The 23,907-nt window shown below is 44.7% G+C and overlaps 2 protein-coding genes, 2 long non-coding RNA genes and 9 other non-coding genes across 23 annotated transcripts in view; 9 read left to right on the forward strand and 4 right to left on the reverse strand.

Moving 5' to 3' along the window:
* LOC116845258 overlaps positions 1-23,907 on the reverse strand; it is a 366,503-nt gene that overhangs the window by 234,084 nt on the left and 108,512 nt on the right. The window lies entirely within an intron of this gene.
* Positions 1-23,907, reverse strand: part of LOC116845256 — a 53,457-nt gene that overhangs the window by 2,968 nt on the left and 26,582 nt on the right. The window contains exons 1-3 of one of the 5 annotated variants that reach the window (XM_032817741.1): positions 9,986-10,435; positions 4,836-5,190; positions 4,176-4,308 (exon numbers count right to left, since the gene is read on the reverse strand). In XM_032817741.1, the coding sequence (XP_032673632.1) occupies positions 4,176-4,308; positions 4,836-5,043 (341 nt within the window). In that variant the 5' untranslated portion in view covers positions 5,044-5,190; positions 9,986-10,435. The other 4 variants (XM_032817744.1, XM_032817743.1, XM_032817739.1 and 1 more) reach the window with 4 other exon arrangements.
* On the forward strand, positions 1,118-8,220 carry LOC116845259. Its single transcript, XR_004378221.1, has 2 exons — positions 1,118-1,714; positions 7,373-8,220. It is a non-coding gene; the product is annotated as an uncharacterized LOC116845259 (long non-coding RNA).
* LOC116845253 lies at positions 10,832-14,718 on the reverse strand. 7 transcript variants are annotated; one of them, XM_032817734.1, is made up of 7 exons: positions 14,069-14,388; positions 13,831-13,893; positions 13,648-13,713; positions 13,531-13,572; positions 13,375-13,446; positions 13,173-13,297; positions 10,832-12,510 (listed from the first exon to the last, which is right to left on the reverse strand). In XM_032817734.1, exons 1-7 carry the CDS (start codon positions 14,375-14,377, stop codon positions 12,270-12,272), a joined length of 918 nt encoding a protein of 305 aa, XP_032673625.1. In that variant the 5' UTR covers positions 14,378-14,388; the 3' UTR covers positions 10,832-12,269. The 7 variants fall into 7 exon arrangements, with proteins under 7 accessions (XP_032673625.1, XP_032673624.1, XP_032673621.1 ...); XM_032817733.1 differs by having other exon boundaries at positions 13,531-13,893; positions 14,069-14,158; positions 14,275-14,718; XM_032817730.1 differs by having other exon boundaries at positions 13,531-13,713.
* Trnaq-cug lies at positions 21,373-21,444 on the forward strand. The gene has a single exon. It is a non-coding gene; the product is annotated as a tRNA-Gln (tRNA).
* Trnaq-uug lies at positions 21,536-21,607 on the forward strand. The gene has a single exon. It is a non-coding gene; the product is annotated as a tRNA-Gln (tRNA).
* Trnaq-uug lies at positions 21,690-21,761 on the forward strand. Its single transcript has one exon. It is a non-coding gene; the product is annotated as a tRNA-Gln (tRNA).
* Trnaq-uug lies at positions 21,844-21,915 on the forward strand. Its single transcript has one exon. It is a non-coding gene; the product is annotated as a tRNA-Gln (tRNA).
* On the forward strand, positions 21,998-22,069 carry Trnaq-uug. Its single transcript has one exon. It is a non-coding gene; the product is annotated as a tRNA-Gln (tRNA).
* Trnaq-uug lies at positions 22,152-22,223 on the forward strand. Its single transcript has one exon. It is a non-coding gene; the product is annotated as a tRNA-Gln (tRNA).
* On the forward strand, positions 22,320-22,391 carry Trnaq-cug. The gene has a single exon. It is a non-coding gene; the product is annotated as a tRNA-Gln (tRNA).
* On the forward strand, positions 22,490-22,561 carry Trnaq-cug. Its single transcript has one exon. It is a non-coding gene; the product is annotated as a tRNA-Gln (tRNA).
* Trnay-gua lies at positions 22,938-23,029 on the reverse strand. The gene is given in 2 exon segments: positions 22,938-22,973; positions 22,993-23,029. It is a non-coding gene; the product is annotated as a tRNA-Tyr (tRNA).

Genomic DNA, 23,907 nt, shown 5'->3' on the forward strand with positions numbered 1-23,907 from the left:
GGGGGGGGGGGGGTGAGAGGAGCCTAGGATATAACGAATAAACGCAAAACGACTTTTTAGCCTCTCCATCTTGATCGGTTTAACCCGGAGCGATCGACGCCGATAAAAATCAGAAGCGCGGGATGCGTCAGTACGGGCCAGCGTTTACGTAGGCATAAAAGTAAATATAAAGCTCGGATCCTTCCGGGGCATTAACTGCGATTCTCTCTCTTGCTCCTTTTCTCTTCCTCTGAAGAGCGTTCTCCCGCGCGATGAGTAGACGACATGAGATAACGCGCGAATATGTTTGAAAGTCTAAATAGCGTTACAGATCTTGAAGATGTATTGGGGCGTTTTCTCGAGAAAATTTGCACTAAAAACTTTGAGAAAGTCTAAACAATTATAATCTATATGCAATTATCTTTAGTGTAAATTTTATCGTGCAAGAAACGCGGTCGTGCCTCTCTCTCTCTCTCTCTCTATCTCCCTTCCTATGAACCGCACTAGACATAGAATTTATTTTACTATAATTGCAGGCGGGCACGCGTAACTTGTAACGAGCGTGCAATGTGGTATGAAGAAATATCGTGTATTTAAAACGAAAACAGGAAAGCACTACACGTCGCGACAATGCCGCCGCGTTGGTTCATTATACTTTCTAATGGAACTCGCTTTTCTGCGTCGATTCGTTTTACTATTCGTTCACGTCGTTATCGTTTAACACGCCGGCGAGAGTGAAATTTATTTCACGGCCGTAATAAATACAAGACTTTTATTCCCGTCATTCCCGACTGCTTCAAGTCGAGGCGATTTATAATTTATGTTCGAGATGCAAAACCGCACGATTCGCGCTCACTAAGTTCCTCCTCACCAGTGCCCGTCGAATCGAATTTTTACCGCGTTCGTTTTATCCGTCGTATTTATTTAACTCCTTACAAAGCCGGAATTATCATTTTTAAGCAAACGACAACACGTCGATTTATCATTTTTAAGCAAGCAATGTCAAGTAATGCAAAAAATACGATAAGAAATTTGCACTTATTAACAAAGACAGACTGACAGACAGACAGACAGACAGCCGTAGGGAAGACTGTTAAACGTCTTCCACCTCGAGGCAAGAAAATAACACACTGCCGACAGAGAAATATGCATATATTGCTTGGTTGATTTCCTCGCGTGCGGGACGTATGCGAAGCCGAAAGTGCACAGTAACGCGAATACCTCGCGCTCATGAATAATGCACAAGTTTTGCACGCGCGCTTCCACAACGGAAACGCAGCCGATAGTTTAACGCGCGACGAGTTCACGGCAACAAACGGCCCCAGTTGTCCTTTCAGCCACGAGAGTGACGCGAATGTTACCGTAGTCGGGAATAATTCACTGCTTTCTAGCCGCCGTGTGCGCGCACAAGTATCCACACACGGTGAAGCCGGTCGTTCGTCGGTCGTTCGCGCCGTGGAACGTTTTGCAGGAAGCGAACGCCGGGCATGCCGAAGCGGCAGATGCGAAGCGCTTCGCCTTCGGCGTCGTGACACGAGAGAAAGTACCGCGGATTGGATAATCCGTAAAAAGGAAAGTGCTCGCACTTACGTTTACCGTGGCGGGCGAGAGGTGGCTCTTTTTTTGGACGAGACTTACGTAAGCTTTCTTGAGCAAACTTTCGTTTCGAGCAACGAACGCGCTCTTCGAAACGTGCGCCCGATGAAACTCCAAGTAATTTCACGGCGACACACTTGTAAGTATGAATCAGACTTCTATAACAGATAGACTCTATATGTCGATGAGAAGTAAAAAAATTTCAGGAGAAATCAAAAGCTGTCTTGGAAATTCGTCTTGTTCCGCGAACGGTCAAGTCTCTTTTTTGTTATTTAGTAAAGTTAATAGTTTGATATTTTATGAAATAACAAAGTAAGAGTTTTCTGGTACACTGAGAGAAATTCTCGATACGAAATTGACAAACAATTTTTTACGATCAAAATACAGATGAATTTTTGTAGTTGATTTTCCTTTTGGAAAAAGAATATTGTGAAAGAAAATATAATATTTTAAAGTGATTTTTACCACAACATTTACTCCGTGTACCGTGTTAATAATGTGTTCCACAGTCATTAACAAGAAAAAATTGACTCAAGCGTGTGAACGAATATCAATCGACGTCGACTAACGCAGCGTCGGGATGAAGTCGACGCGAGAATAATCCTTGAATCTACTTAGCGCGTGTTTGCGAGCACTAACGATTCACACGCGATGCACAGACTTGAATCACGTTAACAACCAACTATATAAATGAGATGCTTGGGAAAACAAGCTTTACCATTCTCAGAGCAAAAAATTCATATATAATTCGCAGTCTCATGGGATAAGTTATTAACGCGCTGACGTTTAATGCTCCTACCACCTGTTTTTTTCGACGAGTTGGCATTCGATATTCAGTGATGGCCGAGAGAGAGAGAGAGAGAGAGAGAGAGAGAAGAGATAGAGATAGAGAAAGAGTGTCGCCGCAACGGCGACGCTAGTCAGCACACATATGAATGCATAATTAATATGTCCGCGCTCGAAATTTTCGTGCTCATCGCGCGGGATCTTGTCCGCACGCGACGGAATGCACCCCGTCGAATGTATGGTTTCAACAGCGAACACGAGTGGGCGGGTGAGAGCGAAGGGAGAGCATTTCCCGATTTCCCAACGGGAACGCGCTTTAACATAACTTCGCTTTTAATCGGGACGTAAAACGGCGCGCGATTTCGCGATATAATTCTTCGCGTTATCCGCATAACGCAACGCGCGCGCGCGCACGCACCTCGTCGCGTTTTACCGTCGATCGTAAACGAACGTTGCAAAATGCGGCGCGCTCGCATTTACCGCCGGCATCCAATTTTCCGGCGAGCGGGCGTCACATCGCGTCGCGTCGGTCGCATTCGATACTGGTCGAGGACCGTGCTGTGTGCACAGAGAAAATATTGCGGTAAAAATTGCAAGAACTTTTCTGTGATCTTGCACCATGCAGAATTGTGGCCGAAATTACTATGTGTCTGTGTTTAACTTTAAAACCCTAACCATCAAAAAGTTAAGAGGAACCTTAAACATGGATAAATTCCACCTAGTACTTTTTTACTCGCTCGTGGCTTCCGAAAGAATGATTGAAGTTCAATCTCTTTTTCTTTAATTGGTATAGGAAACATCAAGGAGTATGAATCCATTCATGTTTTTCTTTTTTTTTTATCATTTTTACAATATTTTATATTACGACTTTAGTACACGCAAAGTCCCAATTCTATAAAAAAAACACTGCAAAAAGAAATACAATTTTGACGTAATTTTTACCACAATATTTTCTCGGCACACATTGTTTCGATTCTGTCCTGTACAATCATGCGTTGGCGTGTCAGCCGTGGCGAGTGACAATTGCGACAATTGCGTGGGTGCATGCAACGCGAGCTCTATTCGGTCGCGCTTTTCGCATCGAGGCGTAGAAAAAAGAAGAAAAAAAAAGAAAAATTCCCCCGCCACACTCGTATGCCGCGAAATCGCATTCTTCGTAGCGCGCGTGAAATTTCAATCAACCGATTGCTCGCATCTGCGTATTTCACGCGCGCATCCGCGTTACATCTCGCGGAATTCACGCTCAGGGTCAACGGACGTAAGTCGTTTAGCGGCGCAGGATCGGAGTCGAATCGAAAGTTGTGAAAGTAACACCTGAGTGCAACAGCCTCGATGATGAAAGTGGATTCTCAGCTTATTACATCGAGCACGCCGGCATGTCGCGCTAATTGAAAAAACGTACTGTTTACTATTAGAAAACACCGCAACCGGAATCTGTCGTGCGCGCGACTCCGTCTTCTCCTTTTCTCTCTCATCTGCTTCCATGAACGAAAAGAAACGGTCGAAACGACAGCACTGAAGTTCTCTAGTCAGAGTTAGGACAGAATATAACTCCCCGTTTTGGTCTGCATTTTCCGCCGTCCGTTTCAAGGGTTTCTGTTATTTTCAAGGGTGACGCAAGTGGCAGTGAATGAGTGAGAGAGAGAAAGAGAGACTCTAGTAGGAGTGAGAGAGAAGTTCCAAGAATGAAATGACGAAGCACGCTGCAACTTCCCTCTCACTCACTCATTTTCTCCCAATAAATGGTGGACCGTGTCCCAACTCTGACTTGAGAAATTCTCGACGAGATGTAAAGCTAGCGCTGATTTGTATACCTGATGAGATTCAAAAGAGACCGTTCCATTTCACTCAGCTGGTCCTGATGGACGTACGATGAGAGCTCGCATATCAGCTTCGGCAGACATGCGGTCCTGATCGTCGCAATCATCCTGGCGCGGCGCAAAGCAACTGCGGAAAAATCGAAATATCGGTCATTACGTCGAGCGACGCGCGCCACGCTTTCCCGTGGAAGGCAACACGGCTCTTCGTCGATTTCGACTGTCCAATGCGATACGACAATAATGCTCTGGCGCGCGCGAATCAGACATTTATTCAAGATCGCATTGTTATTACTGGGTGAAAAAAATATCTATTTTTAATGTACCTAATATATAGAATAATATGTAATATTTTTTATATTACTCTGATATGTTTATCTTATGAGGCTCTCTGTTTACATTTCATTGTTAGTTTAATTCTCAATTTGATTTTCAATTCTTTTAATTAATGAAATCTTCAAATTTTTATTAAAATTTCTAATTCATTTTAAATTCCTAATTTTTAATCGGTGCTAACTCGGTAATTATGCTTTTTTAATGTAATGTAATTTTGTATTTTGCCGTAGGATTATATTGTTTTATGTTTGCTCATATTTTCGCGAGGAAACTGAACGTCGCATTTCTATTTCACATCGCGCCTCCACATTCCATCCTTACCGTTATCCTTGTCTGCATTTTTTTTCGAGAAAACGGATACTTCATCATGAGGTTTCTTAGGATCAACCTCGGGCGGCCCTTTGGGAGCGTCCGTTACGTTCCCCTCTGTCGCTTTACCGAAAATCGTGGAGATCAGTGCGCTATAGTCGCCGGCGAAGACCAGAAACATGCCCAAGAATATCACTAATCGTACCGTACTCGTGTCCATATTTGCTCTTTGTTTTTTCTTTTCGTCTCGGTACAAACGAGTGACTAGAGATGAACTCACTGATTTGTGGACCTTCAGACAATTTTCAGACGCGCGTCCGACGAGCTGACACGTGAATTTACCGTGTTGGTCGAATTCAGATTACATCTGAAAAATACGAAATTGTCCAATTGTCGTTTGACGAGCCGTCTGTCGAGTGGACAACGTTAGTACCGTCAACCCATGATTAAGAAGCGAAAGCGTGCAGGCTGTAACGACTACGAAGCTGTAACGACTACGATCTTTCCCACACGGAAAGAAAATTATGACTGGATTAACCGAAATTCTGGTGGAAAATATGAACGGGTCAGAAATTCTGAAGCTACAAGAATTCCGTTCAAATCAACGAGATTGCTAGTTAACCTGAAGAGAATTCTGGTGATCGCAATTCTCTGGCTTGTTCATATTTTCTTTTCACCGGAAATTTCGTTAATCCAACCAAGCGTTTTCTCAGTGTAGTGCGGGGTGCGGCGGAAAATTCCTCGTTGCAAAGTACAACTGATAATGTTCCGTTACGTAACCACGTGTCCGGACACGACGTATCCCGACGTACTACAATATTGCGTCGCGTCACGTGAACGCACATGGATGACGCCGTTAATTTCGACCATCACGTAACGTTGCGTAAGACGCACGGTCACAATCGCGTTTCACGATTGCTTCGGTGAGTTCGCCTTAACCTGATTTTTCACAAGTATGCGATTACTTGAACGCGCCGCGAAGTCATCCACGCAAATACCTGTTCCTGGCACCGCGCTCGACGTAATCGGCCGACGCTGAGAGTTCGCGACTCGCGAGAGTGAGAAGAGGACAGAGCGCGGGAAGGGTCGAGAGAAAGAGAGAGAGAGAGAGAGAGAACAAGACAAAGGAGACTCTCACTCTCCGTTAACTTCCACTTTCTTCCAACTCCGTCGTACTCCGCGGCGATAAAGCTAAATCCTCTTACGACGTCCGTCTTACTTTCATTCGGAGCAACAAAGCCGCTCGTGAGCGAGGCCGTCGCCGACGCTCCGAGCCTCCGGGTAACGCCGACGATTTCCTTGTATCGCCGAATAAACTTTTAGCACCGAATCGCGGAAACGGCCGGCGCGCCGTCGAGAAGTCGTAAGGAGAATTCTCCTTCTGTTCGCCTCTTACTGAGAAACACGGCGCGGCGAGGTAACGTAGCGACCGCGAGACTTTTACCTCTTTCTCTCTCCCACGGGTGAACCCGTAACGCACGTCGTGCTCGCGAACGACGTAGATCTATTTCGAGACCCAGTTCCCAGGCTCGCGTATGCAAATGCAATTGTCGTCGATTATTGCTAATTCATGATGCATCCGACAACAATGATTACATTACGATAATATAATCTACACGGAGAAAATATTCTGGTACAATTTGCAACAAAGTTTCTACAATCTTGTGAACCCCCACGTAGAATTATTATTATTAGATCAATATTATCATTATTCAATTAGTTTATATTTATTATAAATTTTATATTGTTTTATTAAAATTATTAATAAATTTTATAATATTATTATTAGACCAAAATTACTATATATTTGTTTAAAAATGTTATGTACGTTTGATTTTTAGCTACAAAATCATTATAATTACAATTACTCGAATGTCCTACGCATCAGATCGTCAAATTGACTATCTCTATAGTGATTTATACCACAATCTTCGTACAGCCTAGCTTTACAAAAAGACATTGTACAAAGAAATATAATCTTTTCTCCGTGTAGTGAGGATGTGAATCGCAGTGTCGCGACTCACCCGGCTGAATCACAGTGGAGTGCGAGATTTTGGCCGGACAATTGCAAACCGACCGGAAACAAACGGTCAATCCGCACATGACGTCCCGCATAGACGAAAAACGCACGTTCTCGCGCTTCAAATCAAATCTCGTGCGCCAGTCGAAATTCGCGGATCGTAACTCAGTGGCTCGCGATTACGTGCGTACGTAGTCACGACGGCTCTCTTTTCACATACAACACGCAAACACTCTCTCTTCCTCTCTCCATCTTTCTTTTCTCGTTGACTGATTAATCCTTTGAAGCACCAGGACTTTCAAAATCCGGATTCTAATATTCATGTCTAGAATAATACCCGTTTCTTTTGAAATGAATCTTTTCTATTTTCCTATTTTTACGAAATAGAGGTGGTTTCACCGTGCAACCACTGTGCAACCACCGTGCAACAAAATATTTTCATCACTATGCACAGGCTGAATAGTGGTTTCGTTGCGAGATCACCATGTCTAACGCTATGATTTGGTTCTAATGATCTAATGATTGGTAGATGATCTCACGGTGAGACCACTGTGCTCCAAAGGGTTAATTCACCGCCGGATGAATCCAGGGTTGGAAACACCTCCTCCGAGGGCATCTCCGTAGCACTGCGCGTCACCGTCAGGAGAGACCTCCGAAGAGCAGATTCGGACGGAGGAACGACGAGCCGTCCGGTCGCGTCAAGGATCGCGAGTTGCGAAATTCGAGATGTTGGAATCCACGGGCGTGTCGCGCAGATTAATTCACTGGGTACACACTTTAGAGCGAGCGTGTTCCGTGCGAGGGCCGCGCGCTGCCAGCGAGGAGGAGAAATACGAGCGGCGCTACCGCGGTCTGCTGAAGTCGCGGAATGACTGTGAATGACTCGAAACCACGGCGGCGAGCCTAACGAGTTGTCAGTGAAAGTTGGCCGATCGCTTGCAGGTCTACGCGCGGGATTCGACGGGGCTCGCCCGGCGTTGTTGCCCCGCGATTCGAACCAACGTCGTGTCGCAGCGCACTGCGCGGAGAACGTCCGCTTCCTCGCCGAGCACTTCGTTCTTGTTACTTAGTTTCGGCGGCAGTCATATCGCGGAAGTTTCGCGTGTTCGCAGTTTTTTGCCCGTTAACTCGGCGTATTTGCTCGGGAGAGTAGGCGAGTGGAAGAAAGTGACACTATCGATTTGAACGCCGCGTTCCTCTTCAAGACAGAATAAACATAAAGGGAAAATATATCGGGTGAACAGAAACTCTTTAGTTAATCCTCCGATTCCAGGTATACTGGCGTGTACCACAACTCCCATGGGAGCGTAAAGTTGTGAATAATAAAATTATAAAGATTGAATGAAAATAAAATCAATAGAAACTCTTAAAATTAAATTAATTTAAATGAAATTAAAATTAAAAATAATAAAGATTTGAAATTATACTAAATCAATGTGTTGAAATTAAAATAATTGCTGTTTATTATTTACTAAGTCTAGTCCGCTAATCGCAAGTACAGCACGCTGATCATGCGTTGGTTTTCCAAGCAACGTTTCACAGACGCAGCGAAATCGTTGGGTTCAGAGCCAAATCCGCAGTTGAAGAATCAATGCCACACGGAGAAAAATAATTTACTGGCCCAGCAAATTTTTTGCACGTCTAGCAAAACCTTTTCGTTATTATATAGATAGCAAAAAGATTTGCTAAGAATACTAATAATTTTTTGTGGTGTATATTTGCTGGATATAGTTTGCTGAATCTACAAATTATTTTACTATAAGAACCATGATGGATTTATATAAACAGTTGCAGTTTTGCTCTGATAACAAATAATTTTGCTAAGGATACATTATTTTGCATCAATAGCAAGTTCTGATTCTCAGAACAAATACACTCAATAAATTTTTTCTATCCTGGCAACGAAACTACTTCTGCTCTGATAACGAATAATTTGTAAAATTAGTTACGCCAACTACATTTTTTTATGTCACTACGAATATGCGATAGCAACGACGATTTTGCTAAAAGAGCAAAATTATTTTTTTCCGTGCAAAAAATGGATAACTCGAGGCTCTGTTCATACGCAATCGAAAATAATTAAGTGAGAATGTAACGGAGCACGATCATTACGAAGCAGTGAGGCAACACTTTGTCTTATTGTACCACACTGACTGCACTACAGACTATCATCAGCCATTAACTTACTTGCTCATTAATCCATTTTTAATATGTCCTCACAAAGAGGAGAGGAGTTGTTAGCGCGACACCATCGTCGCGGTCTCCGTCGGTGAAAGTTAATTTTCCGTTAATTTAGATGAGCAAAAAACGACCATCTCCTTACGCTTAATTTCCAAGTGAAAAGCATACGAAACGCTGACTTGCGACGGCGAGTGCTTTCGTGCATGCGGAATGACACGCCGCTGTCGAGGACCGAGAAAACGGTTCATTCGAGCCGCCGCGATTCAACAGAGCAGAAAACTGATAATATCGACGGATAATTGATAAGTTTGGTGCGCAGAAAAAGATCGGATATCGCACGGTTGCAGAAGAGGCTGCTTTCCCGACCGATTGTGCGCCTAGCCTTAACATATACGGCCTAATTGAATACTTTCGTCCTTTCAAATGAAAGTATATAACGTGCGCGCGTGCGTTCGCTGACAGCTGATGTTCTTCTCAATCACGCACCGAGGGAGAAAAGTCAATCGTGACTGTCATTATAAATTTGAATAACTGTCAGCCATGTTTCTTCCCATTATTTCAACGAAAGAAAATACAACCGTACTTTACATATAAGATTTTTATTTATGATGCTGCGAAAAAGATTGCTCTATAATAAACCGTTCACTCTGCAACTCTGTAATCACAAGTGACTTTCTTTGCAGTTAAAAACAACGCAGAATGCTCGAGGGAAGTAACGTCATTCATTACTTAGAAGTAATCAGCAGGTATCCCCTCGTCTGGAGTTCCATGTGCATGAGCAAAAAAGGAAAGAAAAAAATTACCCAATAGTCTTTCACTAATATTATCCTTGACAAAACGATCACTCAAAAAATGCTGCAAATTCTACACAAGCAATTCTCCAGCAGATGCAAAAAATGGTGATAAATATGAACACTGTGTGACATTTAAAACTCTACTCTATATTTTTCTAAATAATTACCGTTGCGAGCGATGCACAAACGCGAAAGCGATATCGTTCGAGACTTTTAAGTATGTTGACAGCAACAACTTCAATTGCTTTAGTCGCGCGAAGAAACTTATAAATGCCGTATAATTGCACCACGAGAGCAGATTCACACGCTTGGCAACACGCAAGGGACGTTACACCTTGCCCGTTCCCCCTGCATTTTCAATATTTACGGTGTTTTCTCTTACACAGAGTGTCGTGCCACTTTAGGAGTTTAGAAACTTTACTTCGTACAGGTTGAAGCAGATCGAGTGTATACGCGTGCCTCCCCTCTACCGGCGCGAGGGAAGAGTGGAAGGAAATCGGCCGGCAATGTTTCGCGGAGAATATAATTTTCTCCTGCGACGTTCATAAACAAAAATACCGAGGGAACGAGAGCAGGAGAGCAAATAATCGGCCGCCGACGTGTCCCGGTTACTGCTTCAACAACGCGTTCTCTCCCGCTCTTATGGGTGAGATCGTGTGTGTGTGTGTGTGTGTGTGTGTGTGTGTGTGTGTACCATTAATGAATAATAAATGTGTAATAATGTAACAATAACGTGTCGCTCTTAAATACTCCTCCCGATAAGAGTTTACGAGCGAAGCTCGAGAAACATTGCATCGCGAATGCAAACGTGATTCACGTTTTAACGACACTCACACTCGCGCGCGCGAGAGCTCGCTCAAGCTGCGATAAATAAGACTCGCCAGCGAACGGGTGTGCAAAAAGAAGCGTGACATTACACATTCGCGTCACAAACGTGAAAAAACGCAAATACAAGAGGAGACGCGCGAAATCGTTCGTGTACTCGTATGCGTATATACGCGCACACACACGCGTACGCACGTTTCTCCGACTCCACAAGCATTATCTCCCGTGTGCGAACACGTCCGGTTATTATTACGAGTGCAGATAGCTGCAGCTGTGCACGTGGAAGATATCCCGGCATTGCAACATCCGTGTTAAATTTATCGCGGCGGTAATGACGCAAAGGTTTTTTTTTGCCAAAAGCCTATATTCTTCATTAAACTTCGATTAAAGTATATATACAAAATATTGTGACAAAAGTTATGTTGAAATTATAGTTGTTTATAATGTTTTTTTTATTGGTTTTCAGTGTTTTCTTAAAGTCAAACTATACCGAAATTGTAACGTAAATTACTAAATTTGACGACTTCTACCTGCTATGATATAAAAAAATTATTCAAGCAATTGCAGTAATTTTGTGGGAAAAAGTCGAACATGCACAACATTTTTGGACAAATATATACTATATTTTTCGACAAAAATGTAGCAATTTCGATTATGATTCTGTACAAGTTTACAAAAATCTGGCTATAATTCTTGCCACAATATTTTTTCCGTGTGCAATAGAAAAGATACAATATTGAGACACAACACGTGACACGAGATTGTACATTTTTAGTTGTAGTTTCAGCGAGACAATTTCAGCAAAGCGATGCGCGATCGAAGGGAAAAGGGACAATCGCGCAGAAACGAATTACGAAATTTATTCTGACGGGCGTTCAAGTCACTCTAACGTCTCGTTTCTACGAGGGGTCCTTCATCGACGGAAGATGTTGGCGAGTCCTAATACAGATCTGGTGAAAGGCGTGATACTCATCAGGGAGTCCACGTGGGCGTCGCGCGCGTTGCAGCAAGACGATCGCCTTGAACGCGCCTTCACGAGCCGTTTCGAATAATCACACCTCTTGCCGTCACCGTCGTGATAATCGCCGTATCTCAAAGGAACTCTGTCGGTGCCTGCAAGATCGTGAGGACGTGCAGACACGATGTCATGGATGCCCGAACATCTCCTAGAGCATTGCACGATTTTCAGTTTTGTGCGTATACGAATGAGATTGAAAAAGTGTTACAATTAAAGCCATAATTCCATTGTAATTACAGTTGCTTATTGAACTAATTTCCAATCTCAGACGTCATGCGTAAGATTGAAAGTCGTACAACTCTCAATCTGTACGGTGAATGTACGGGCAATCCATGACACCGCATATGCGCAAACACCTCGTGGCCGCAGTTCGTTGTGGAAAAGCGCGAGGCAACCGGCGAACAATCGGCTGGACGATATTCAATCCAGCCGCGAGGAACGCACATTCGGATTAATTACGGTGCAACTCCGATTTCTCACTCGACCTAGATCGGTGCCCGCCGCGCTTCGAATTTCATTGAACGAGCTACGCGTTTCCCTCTACTTTCGTCGTTTTCTACACGCCAAAGTGATCGACCAATTCATGCGTCAAGCCATTTCGTTCGCTTTCATTGCGACGCGCGTCGGGAGGACGGCGGGGCAACACGAGGTGATCTCGAAATATGCTTACGACGCCGCACGACGGATTCCGAGGAGGCTTCCGCCGACGCGCTGTTACTTGAATCCGATTTTTGGCGGAGCAGCCGCGAGCGACGCTCTCCGTTGTCCAGGAGGTCGACTGACAAAGATCCCGTACTTGCGAGGCGGCGGTTCCGGCGGCAATGACGGTGGAAATGACGGCTCGAGGATCTTAAAATCACAATCCGCGACATGGAACATTACGGATCTATTGATCGTATTTTTTCATCTGACAAATGATACTCTATAAATCTATCGATTTACGTTCTTCAAGAATCCATTATCATTAATTATAATATATATGATTATTATTATAATAATTATATCTCAGAGAGAAAGAGAGAGAGAAAGAATCATTATAATTATAATTGTGATTGTAATTATGTTCACCGATTAAACGCGAGTCGAGTTTGATCGTACCTCGAGTACTTATTAATGTGATTATTACACTTATTAATGTTATTATTATACGGAAAAGGAAGTTTGGTTGGATTAACGAAATGTCTGATGAAATATGAGCAAACCGAAAATTCCAATTAAAGTCACCAAAATCCTATTCAAGTCAACAAGATTTCTGGTTTACCCGAACTTGCAATTTCCAAGTTAACGAGATATCCCTCAACTATAGCTTGCAGCTGGTAACGTAAAAATCGAGAGAAAACATGCACTGAAAAAAAGATACTTGAAAATTTATTTGCGGGATATAAAGTTTATTCGCAAGAGAATAAATGTTGTTTCACAGAAATAAACTTTATATCCCGCAAATAAATTTCGTAAGTGATTTTTTCTTCAGTGTCTTTTAAGTGTCGGTTGAGACACCAGCTCGGACCAACCTTGAAGTTTTCGAGCGGATTCGCGGCGCCTTCGAGCTCACCCCCTGGACGTTCATCCTCGCGGGCTGTGACAACACCGGCTGAATTTTCGGACGATTTGTCCGGCTGTTTGTACTAAAAACCATCTACGATTTAACAATAATTACACTGAAACTAACGGGAAGGAGAAGGTATCGCATGAACAGCGTCAAACGGTGATTACTTTTTCTATGATTTTCTCCAGTCGCGCGATCTTGCTGGATGTGGTGGTCAATTCTGTGTCGAGCCTACACATCTGAATAACCGGACGGTGTCAATCTGAATTAATGTTCTCAACCGATAATATCATACAAATGATTTATAACACGTCTGGACTTACTTCATCCTCCAAGTGTCTCGTGGTCACCTTTTGCGCATCTGTCTGTAGACACGGAAAAGGGACATAAATCGCGTCGTGGAAATTATCGTAAGAAATGTAAAACCAGAACCTGCTAACCGTTTTCACTATCACTTCTTCGAATTGCGTTTTCTTGTTCTTCAACAATATCAATCTGTCCAATTTCTGTGGAGGATTTTCAGTGAAGAGAGCGAGTGTGAGTTGGATTGCGTAATTAAAGCTCCTCGTTAAATTATGACGCTGATTAGAAGCAACATAATAAACGCGGCAGAGTGTGCTCACCGTTTTGTTGTTCGCGATTGTCGTTGACATTTCCCGATTCGACTTCTCGATACGTTTTATTATCTTACGAGCGGCAGGAGGCGCGTGAATATCCATACATAAAACGGCATAAAGCATAGATCAAATGGGATATAAGGATATAAAACGAGATATACGCGAATAACGTCATTTAACGGTGAGTTAATTATGTATACTTGACTTTTTTCTCGTCACAATTTATCACACGTGAATCACTTACGTTAGTAGCGTACCACAGCGCCACGTAGAAGAGGGCGTACATCAAAATGCAGATGTAAATGTTGTCCAACACGTAAGCCCGTATAAACGACTGCGAATAGGAAACACACACACGGCGTGAAGAGAGACGCGCAGAGAAGCACGCCGAGTAACGTGCTGAAAAAATGCGCAAGAAACCACGATTTTTAATTCGACCGGCGAGGTTACCTGACGGTCGTAAACATCGACGAGCCTCAAAATCGGATAGGTTCGCGACAGCTGCGAGAAGTAATACGGCTTCTGCGAAAACATCCTCGCGAGTACAATCCATGGACGACCTGCGACGAGAATCGACGACGTAGACGCGCGTGCGAAAACCGAGCAATGCCAATCTTGTATGCGATAAGACGCGGGACAAAAATTTCCGGCTGACTCTACGGCATTATATGTGCGTGTGTGCGTGTATACGTGTATACGCGTGAACGTATCTCTTGTTCATATCCGGCGCTCGTTACGTCAGTCGCGAATAGCGGAACGTCGGGATGACGCGTGTTGCGTCAAAAAGTCACGTGGTCACTTTTTGCGCATCGCGTTAAACTTCACATAGTTAAGTAATTCACGTGGAACAGTATTAATAGACTGTGTGTGAGAGAAAAATATCTAAAAAATATGTAATAAATATTTTTTTAAATAATTATAACAAAATCTATAAAATAAAAAATATTCGATGGGTGTTAACAACATTTACTTGAATACATATTTTTACATTTTTATACAATTTTATACAATTTTTTACATTTTTATACATTTTTATACAATTTTATATAATTTTTTACAAGAAAAAATTCTCTTCAAATGAGAGATACATTATTCTAAAACAGTTACTTTTCACAAAAACTATTATTCATTCTCAGGTATGCTCTATAGTACGTGCAACAATCCGTACAGCATTTGAAGATGAGCTTAAGAAAATGATCTTAAATATACGATTTGACTACGAATACCGACTATAGCCGAGTAATTCCCCTTTGAGCTTTTCAACGAAGCTTGCGTATGAAATACACACCGGTGAATCTTGCAGCGTTTTCGATCGAAGTCGTAAAGTGGTATTGTTACGCGCAAAACACACGCTAGATTCACGGATTCGCGATCGCCTCGTTGCGTCGCAGATATTCTACAAATCGTTATCGGGACATTATCTCCCCTGCGGAGATTCATATAATAATAACGCGTAACGCGCGCGATCGCGATAGCGCGCGTAATCTCCTCCATATAAACATAATTAAGGCAAAGCGAGACAGAGAGAAAGAGAAAGGGGAAAGGAAAGCGTATTGGAGCAGGTGACTTTATGCTGCGGGATCGCCGCATTATCGACCTCCGCAATAACGATTGCGAGGAGGTTACGACACACGGGCGATACTACCGGCGGTAATACCGACGATAAAGCGACGTAACTTCGATAAGTGATAGGAAAGACGATACGCGGCTCATAATTAGTCTTATCGTTGTTATTGGCTTAAGCTGCCGAGTGGCCCCGTGTTTGCGCTCCTAATTTCGCTCGAGCTGCTCCTGAATTGACAGCGATTCGGACATTTTTACAGCACGCAACAGAGGCTCACGGTTAATTGCGACAGGGATGCTAATTGCTGTACGCAGCGCTTTCTCGCGGGTAATGACGAGCTTTACGATCTTACGAGCGCGAATTTCGTCAGACGTCAGCACACCGTGCTGCATCGTGTTTGGGCTCATTAAACGCGTCATTTCGCGGCCCGAACTCGCCGAGTTCGCGAGGATAATAACGCGTTAAATCCGAATTTACGCTACGCGGGCGCTTTCGTCATGGTCTGATACCACCGACGCGGCAGGAATACATATTTAACGCGGGCCCGAAACGAGTCCGTGAAGAGGATGAGAGAATGAGGCGCGGATGGGGACGCAGAAATCAAAGCCTCTAAAAAATCCAAAAACTCTTGGACAAACACTCGTCCAAGGTTCGCTCCCCTTCTCTCCACTCTCGCTGACGCCACAGTGCCGCCACGGCGAGCTCGAGAAACCAAATTACGAACTAATCCACGAGGGATCGTTTACTTTTTCTACGTCAAGCACATCGAGTCGTAGGGGACGGCGGCTCCATCGGCCTTCTCTGTCCTCCGATTGAATACACAAGGATTATCACATGAAAGGCGCACATGAGGCTGTTCCGGCGATGCAGCCACTAACTGCACACACACACACACACACACACAGCTACCCATCCACCTACCCATCCTATTTATCCACCCACGTAGCGCGTACACGCACACACGTACGACGACAGTGACACGTACACAGGCGCGACGCGCTCCAGCATCGGCAGCCTTCGACAGGACGAGACCAAGCCACTTGTCGTTTCCCATGACGCCTCGCGGGCAGGGTTGACTAACTAAATACCGAAGTTAGCCGGCAGGAGGCCCGAGGCCAGGGTTAAACGGAGCTTAAAAAGCTGCGGAGGAGCGAGAACACGTACACACACATCGAGTGTCCGAAAAGGGGGAGCGCGGGAGAAGCGCCGAATCAACTGCGAAAACACTCGAGATCACTTAGAGGAATCTCCGCGCGCGACGCGTTTCGCGCCCCTTTTCTCTCTTCCCCCGGTTCACCCGAGCCACCCCCCTAGTCACTGCGACGCGGGCCAACTTCGCTTCTCGCCGACCCACCCTCCCCGGCGGCGATGTTTATGTAAAACAGTAGCCGAATGAACCCTCGAGCGTCGGAGCGACGGTGGATGCGCGATGGAACCACTTGACGCGTCAAAAACGTCAGTTACATATCGTGCGGGCGCGCGGGGCGCGGGTGCACGTTGGCGCGATAGTTACGTGGGGTGCTTTTGTCGGCGAGGAAAGACGGGACTGAAGAGCGACCTGGAATATCCAGAATAGGAATCGAGAGGCGCCGTTGGTCGCGTATAAGGGACGCTATTATTTTGAGGGAGACAAAATGAGGACTGGAGGGAAACGGTTTATTCAAGGGTTTAATAAACGATGTCGCGCGTCGCAGTAATGTGTGAATCGTGGACAGCTGACTTCGGAATCCGAGTCGAGCGATCTCGTTCCCGCGATAAATTATTACCAATTATCAGAAGAATCATGACAACTGACTGTGAAGATTAAGAGAATAATAATCAACTATCACGAGCTGCGGCCGAGAGGTTTGTTCTATAGCTTTTAACGACATTATCCTTGTCTGCAGGATAATTAACGACGCCGGTTTCTCATTGTACATCTCACACGCGAGAGAACATAACGAAAGCGCAGCTCGACCGCTCGATTCGCGAGGGTCATTCATTTATCTCCCTCATCCGTGACCCCCGAAATCGAGTCGAGCTTCGCCGCACCGAACTCCGTACGGAGGACTAAGGATGCTCGACGACCATGGTCGCCCTTCACGAGCGAGTTATCGTGCGATCGGCGTAAGCGCCAAAGATAAAGGCGGACGAGTGAGCGAGCGGACGAGCCACGGGTAGCTATGGGGGAGGAAAATTGGTCGACCACCTAGCCGAGCAGGATATCGCCGGAGGATCGTGGATCCTGGCGGGAAAGCTCTCTCCCTCTCTCTGTTGTGTACGAGCCAGGACGGGGACACGCCGTCGGGGCAACAACATCGGGACATAATCGATTTGCCGTGAGCTCAGCCGTGATTCGCCCTCGTGGCAGTCAGCGCGACAAGAAAGTCTCGCCAGCAAAGGCGCCACCGGAGCGAGAAATTACTCATCGTTCTGATTGAGGTTAATTAATTAGATAATTAAGTTCGCCCCTACTCCTCGCGCGCCGACGGGGGCAAAGCGTAGCGGAGTATGGCGGCGTGAGCGAGGCGTCTCGCCTCTATCTCCCAGGAGAAGAACGCGACACGACGGTGATCCTCGTTAGAAAAACGCCCCGCGGAATTACCGGAATCGAGTGAGGAGTCTGCAACCGTCTCTCTGATCTCGTTAAGTCGCGCTCCTGTTCCGTTCGCGATTAAAACCGCCCGTGGTCCCCGCAATCCGCGTAACGAGGCGATATCTCGCGAAAAGGCGTCGTGAAATCTGGGTTCTCGTCCATTGTCCCTGTCGTTAAACGCGAGCGATAGCAGAACTTATTCGAAAAATTTTCCGTTAAGCGTGGCGAGAGAGCTTATATTAATTCGCGCATACGAGACGAGCACACTTTCCAAACCTCGCAACCGCGGGTCGCAACCACCTCCGCGCGACCTTTCGCCTACCCGCGGAGCTTCAACTGGCGCGCTGGGAAACGCGACGAGGAACCAAGTCAGCTTGCGTGCTCAGAGCGAGGATCGGGGGTGGAAAAGAGCTTAAAGCGGATCTCTTGAAAAATCCCCGCGCATTCGATAAATTTTCATGTCACCTTTATCTGACGATATTTCACCGAGCGGCGCTCGACGGGGGTGGTGGTGGCGGCTCAACGATCGCATATGAAAGAACTCTTTACATGTGACACTTAACGAGAATCTCATAATCTTGCGGGGACGACACGGCCTCTCTCTCTCTTGTACCCGCACTGACTGGCTATACCCGGCCGGCGCTCTGAAAATCCCTTTGAAGATCTACCCATTGACGTTCGCGGTTTAATATTCAGTCACGGATATTAATGCTCTCCTAGCAACGACGACTCGTAAATCAGCAGAGCGCCCCTGCCTCCCTCCCCACGCTGATACACTTTTCGCATCTCTGGCATCCCCTTCACGCAAACCCACCTCTTTCTCTCTCTTTCTCTCTCTTTTGCAACGTCGCTTCTCGCCCTCAGATCCGCGAAAGGATGGTCGCGTTGATTGAGGATAATGCGAGATACCAATTATCCGGCCGTGTGGAGAATTCATTAGCGCCGCAGAAAAGACGAAACGACGACTGCTGCGCGATCTTTTGTACGACGAAGTGCATCCTTTGCCAATGCGCCCGCTTCCATCATTGTACTTTAATGTCGTTTCGCATGCACGAGCTAACACGCGACGTGAAGCGTTCGCGAGGTTTAATTCGCGCAGGAATCACGGAAAGTCGCAGGCCGTAATCGTGGATGAAAAGAGAGTTTCGCAGTCGACACCAAGAGGCCTGGCTAAAAATCGATATTAGAGAACGTGAGATTATTTCGCAGGGATCTGCGCGGTTTGCGTCCGCGTCACCGTATTTCAAGCGAAACTGGTGCAGCGTCAGAAAAGCAAATGCTCGTTAATGACGATTCTCCACATAATCAGGCCACGAGATATCTCGTTAACATCTGCGCTCTCACGTGTGAGGTCGCCGATTAAATATATATTCATAAATAGCCGCTCTCGGGTCAAATGTACGATGTGCGAGCGCGTACGCCGGGAAGAAACTCGACGTGATACAACGGATTTTCAGAGCATGAAGCTTTACGCTAAAAGTTCCTTCGTCGTATCATATCACCGCGTTAATGTCAACATATACTTCTCTTTGTGTGCGGTGAGAAAAAGGAAGACAGAAATTCAAACTTCTATAATCATTATCCGAGCGAGAAGCACACCGTGTAGCAAAGTACACTTCCCACGCTGTTTTTACAATGACTCCCTCTTCAACAGATTTCCACGCGTTATCGATCGGCTGAAACGTTTCAGGCGCGATAACTCGGCGCGTACTGAGGATTTACCTACGACGTAAGCGCGTCGCATACCATCCGAAATTATTACGGTTCGTGCACCGAAAAATATTCCTTTCTTTCCCCGCCTCTCTCTCTCTCTCTCTTTCTTCTCGATCACACCTCGCGTGTCTTACAAACGGCGCGAGAGAAGGAAGAAGACCTTCCCTTCGAGAGTCCCGATGTTCCGTCGAGCATGAAATAAGTGTACACACGAAGCGAAGTCCGCCGGTGCGAAGGGGCGCGAGGCGGCTTTCCATGGCGCGGTCGCGGCGATAAAGCGAATTTGCACAGGGGTAGGCGAGAGGAGAGCCGAGGGTAGAGAGGACTTCGCTCTGGAAACACGATTCCCGGTGTTCCTTTCTACGATCGAACGGGGGACACCGATTCCTCTTACGCACGAGCCGTTATAAAACCATAAAGATGTAATCGTAGAACGACGTAACCCGGAGTCCGGCCACCGAACTGCGGGAATTATCGCCGCACTCTCGTCGTGCAAACGTGGCGAGAGTGAGGGTGCGGGATAGAGAGGTAGAATGGAAGATAAATAGATCGAGTATGCTCCGCTGATATCGCGCGTAAGTAAAGAAATGGGTGGGCGATCCCTTTTTTTCAGGTTCCTTCTGAAGTTACTCTCCAGATTCTCCCTCGGAGTAAAATTTCACTCGAGAAGCACTCGAATTCGACTCGAATACGTTATCAGTACCCAATCAATATATATATATATATATATACGAGTATATATATATATATATATATATATATATATATCAATATATATATATATAAATATATATATATATATATATATATATATGTTTTTATTTATATACTCTTTCTCTCAGCGTGACTAATTAACATATCGACATTAATCACAACGAAACGCACGTGACGTCTGTCGCACGATCAACACACAATGACACCGAGAATCTGACAAAGAAAAGAACCTGACACGCGGGATTTGAGAGGATAGTATCGAATAAGCGTGCACTGAATCATCCCCGAGATCGAATCCAAAAGTGATTTCACAATGGCACTCGCTCGCTCGACTGTCATCCTGCTGGACGTCGCAGCCGCACCTACCCGTGTAGCCCATCGCGCGCACGCCGCGCTGGTGCGTCCCCGCGCACAAGTGTCACGGGTATCCTGTCAGTCAAGGACCAGCGAACCGTAAGGAGGAGCATTGTACGAAAAGTGTAACAGAAATGGAATCGGGGGTGTCGGCGAATTCCGGCCGGCGAGCGCGGGGAGAGGGTTGCCAGCGTTCTCGGTCGATGTGCACGCGCGCGTGTGGATGGGGTGGCACTGTGATTGGACGTCACTCGAGAACACGTCAAATCGAAGAATATGCTGTGACTTGAAATTAATTTGAGTGGTTTCCGCGAGGCTGCCCCGCTGCCGTAGTCCGAAGGGCTGCACGTTCCTGATTAATTGTTTTCGCCCGGTCACGAACTGCGAAACCCTCCACGAGGACTCGGCCGTTTCTCGTGGTGTCTGAACGGCAACATCAATCCCTATGCCACGACGGAGGAGATAGAAGGAGGATATTTGTCGTCCGTGTCTCTTCCCGGGCTTGGCGGTCGTAATTATCGACGCTCGCGTGACCTCTCGCTTTATCGATACGGTAACGGTCTTGAGATTTGTGTCGAAAGTATACGAAGGATAAAGGTAATCTTGACGATGACAACTTTGGTCAAGAGGTTCCATGGTGTAATGGTTAGCACTCTGGACTCTGAATCCAGCGATCCGAGTTCAAATCTCGGTGGAACCTGAACTTTTGCATCGCGCAAGTAAATTTTTATCTTAAATCTCGACAAGCTCGTTAAGAAGATGATGACAATGAAAAAGACTGTTCAACAAGAGGTTCCATGGTGTAATGGTAAGCACTCTGGACTTTGAATCCAGCGATCCGAGTTCAAGTCTCGGTGGAACCTTCGTTTTTGCAAAGAATCTTTATTTCCAAAAAGAAAAAAATTTCTGAATTATTCAGTAACATCAAAGCGACAATCGAATAGAGGTTCCATGGTGTAATGGTAAGCACTCTGGACTTTGAATCCAGCGATCCGAGTTCAAGTCTCGGTGGAACCTTCGTTTTTGCAAAGAATCTTTATTTCCAAAAAGAAAAAAATTTCTGAATTATTCAGTAACATCAAAGCGACAATCGAATAGAGGTTCCATGGTGTAATGGTAAGCACTCTGGACTTTGAATCCAGCGATCCGAGTTCAAGTCTCGGTGGAACCTTCGTTTTTGCAAAGAATCTTTATTTCCAAAAAGAAAAAAATTTCTGAATTATTCAGTAACATCAAAGCGACAATCGAATAGAGGTTCCATGGTGTAATGGTAAGCACTCTGGACTTTGAATCCAGCGATCCGAGTTCAAGTCTCGGTGGAACCTTCGTTTTTGCAAAGAATCTTTATTTCCAAAAAGAAAAAAATTTCTGAATTATTCAGTAACATCAAAGCGACAATCGAATAGAGGTTCCATGGTGTAATGGTAAGCACTCTGGACTTTGAATCCAGCGATCCGAGTTCAAGTCTCGGTGGAACCTTACAGTTTTGCATATCGCACCTTCGTGGATCTTTTTTAAGCTTTCCAACAACGGGGATTAAGCTCGGAAGCAATAACGGAGGCCTCTTCAATAAGAGGTTCCATGGTGTAATGGTTAGCACTCTGGACTCTGAATCCAGCGATCCGAGTTCAAGTCTCGGTGGAACCTTAAAATTTTTGCACGTTGTATTTACATACATCTTTTTTTAAACTTTCCAATAACGGGGATTAAGCTCGGAAGCAATAACGAAGGCATCTTCAACAAGAGGTTCCATGGTGTAATGGTTAGCACTCTGGACTCTGAATCCAGCGATCCGAGTTCAAATCTCGGTGGAACCTATATTTTTTGCATTGAGTGTTTACCTCTATCAGTTGCACATGCCAATGTGTAAATAGTTTCGGGCGCCTTGACATATATTTTTAGACAATTCCTATTTATATACAACGGAGAAACTGTCGCGAGTATATGATATGACTCTATTTTTGAAATTTTTGAGCTAATACGACAAATGTATTCTCCAAATTTATTAATATTTAATTAACTAACCTGCGAATTCAGTTATCTTATGGAATCATTTACCGTATTAATACATATGTAAAGTATTTTCTGCATCGTTATTCCTAAAGAGAGAGTGATAATCGAATTGAGAGAAAGAAAAGAAATAATTCTAGCAACAAAAAAACATTGCAAGAGAAGAACAAATAAAAAAAAAACTCCTTCGAGCCGGATTCGAACCAGCGACCTATGGATACCTGCCAGCATATTCCCACTACAGTCCACCGCTCTACCAACTGAGCTATCGAAGGCTTGAAGACCAACGCGCTCAAAATGTTACTTCCATTCGCTACATAGATCTCAAATATCATCAATTTTAAAATATTGCAAATGGGACTTAATTAATCATTTAAACACGTAATAATAATATTAAGTGATATAAAATGACTTAAAAAATATTTTGGGATCCAAAAAAGATACTTAATCTCTTATAATACACTGATATGTTACGCAACAGTAACGAAATTATGAAAGAATAAATTATTATTTATTATTATTTATTAATATTATTATTAATTTTTATTTAACAAAAACATCACAATAATATTTCAATACCTGAAGACTTCGTTACTTTTAACGATTAATTGGTAACGAAGTATTTTAATCTCGAGATTTTGTGAATGTTTTGGAAACTACGGCTTGATATTTATTACGCTTTATCGATTAATCGCTACCAAGTCGTAAGCAAGTCGCACGAGGCATGCGCGGTAGCGCAAAACACTCGCAGATAATAATTCTCCGTATTGTTTCCTTCTGTAAATTTCGTTACCCGATCGGACGTGTTGCGATATGGTTATCGCTTATTTACGGCGCAACAACTCCATCTCGGCGGATCGAAGAAGCGCGCGTCAACACGTTTACGCAGAAGCTAGACGGATGATATTGTCATGCCCGAAAGAGAAACAGTGTTTCGCAAACCCTCTCGTCTCGTCGATAAACGTTCGCTTACCTATCGTTATCTAAAAAGCGGCAGATTGGAAATGCTATTTTTAATACGCGCGTTTTTACCTATCCGAGAATGCCTCGTCTCATCGTCGAGGACCCACGCGATAAACGAGGTCGGTGAATATCTAATCTTTGTACCAGATGCAGACGAAAAAATGCGAGTAACAAGACGAGAACGAGTAGA

This window comes from Odontomachus brunneus, unplaced genomic scaffold, assembly GCF_010583005.1.
Source record: "Odontomachus brunneus isolate Ranch 3 - 2012 unplaced genomic scaffold, Obru_v1 Obru_scaffold_050, whole genome shotgun sequence".
In the NCBI taxonomy this organism is placed as follows: Eukaryota; Metazoa; Arthropoda; class Insecta; order Hymenoptera; family Formicidae; genus Odontomachus; species Odontomachus brunneus.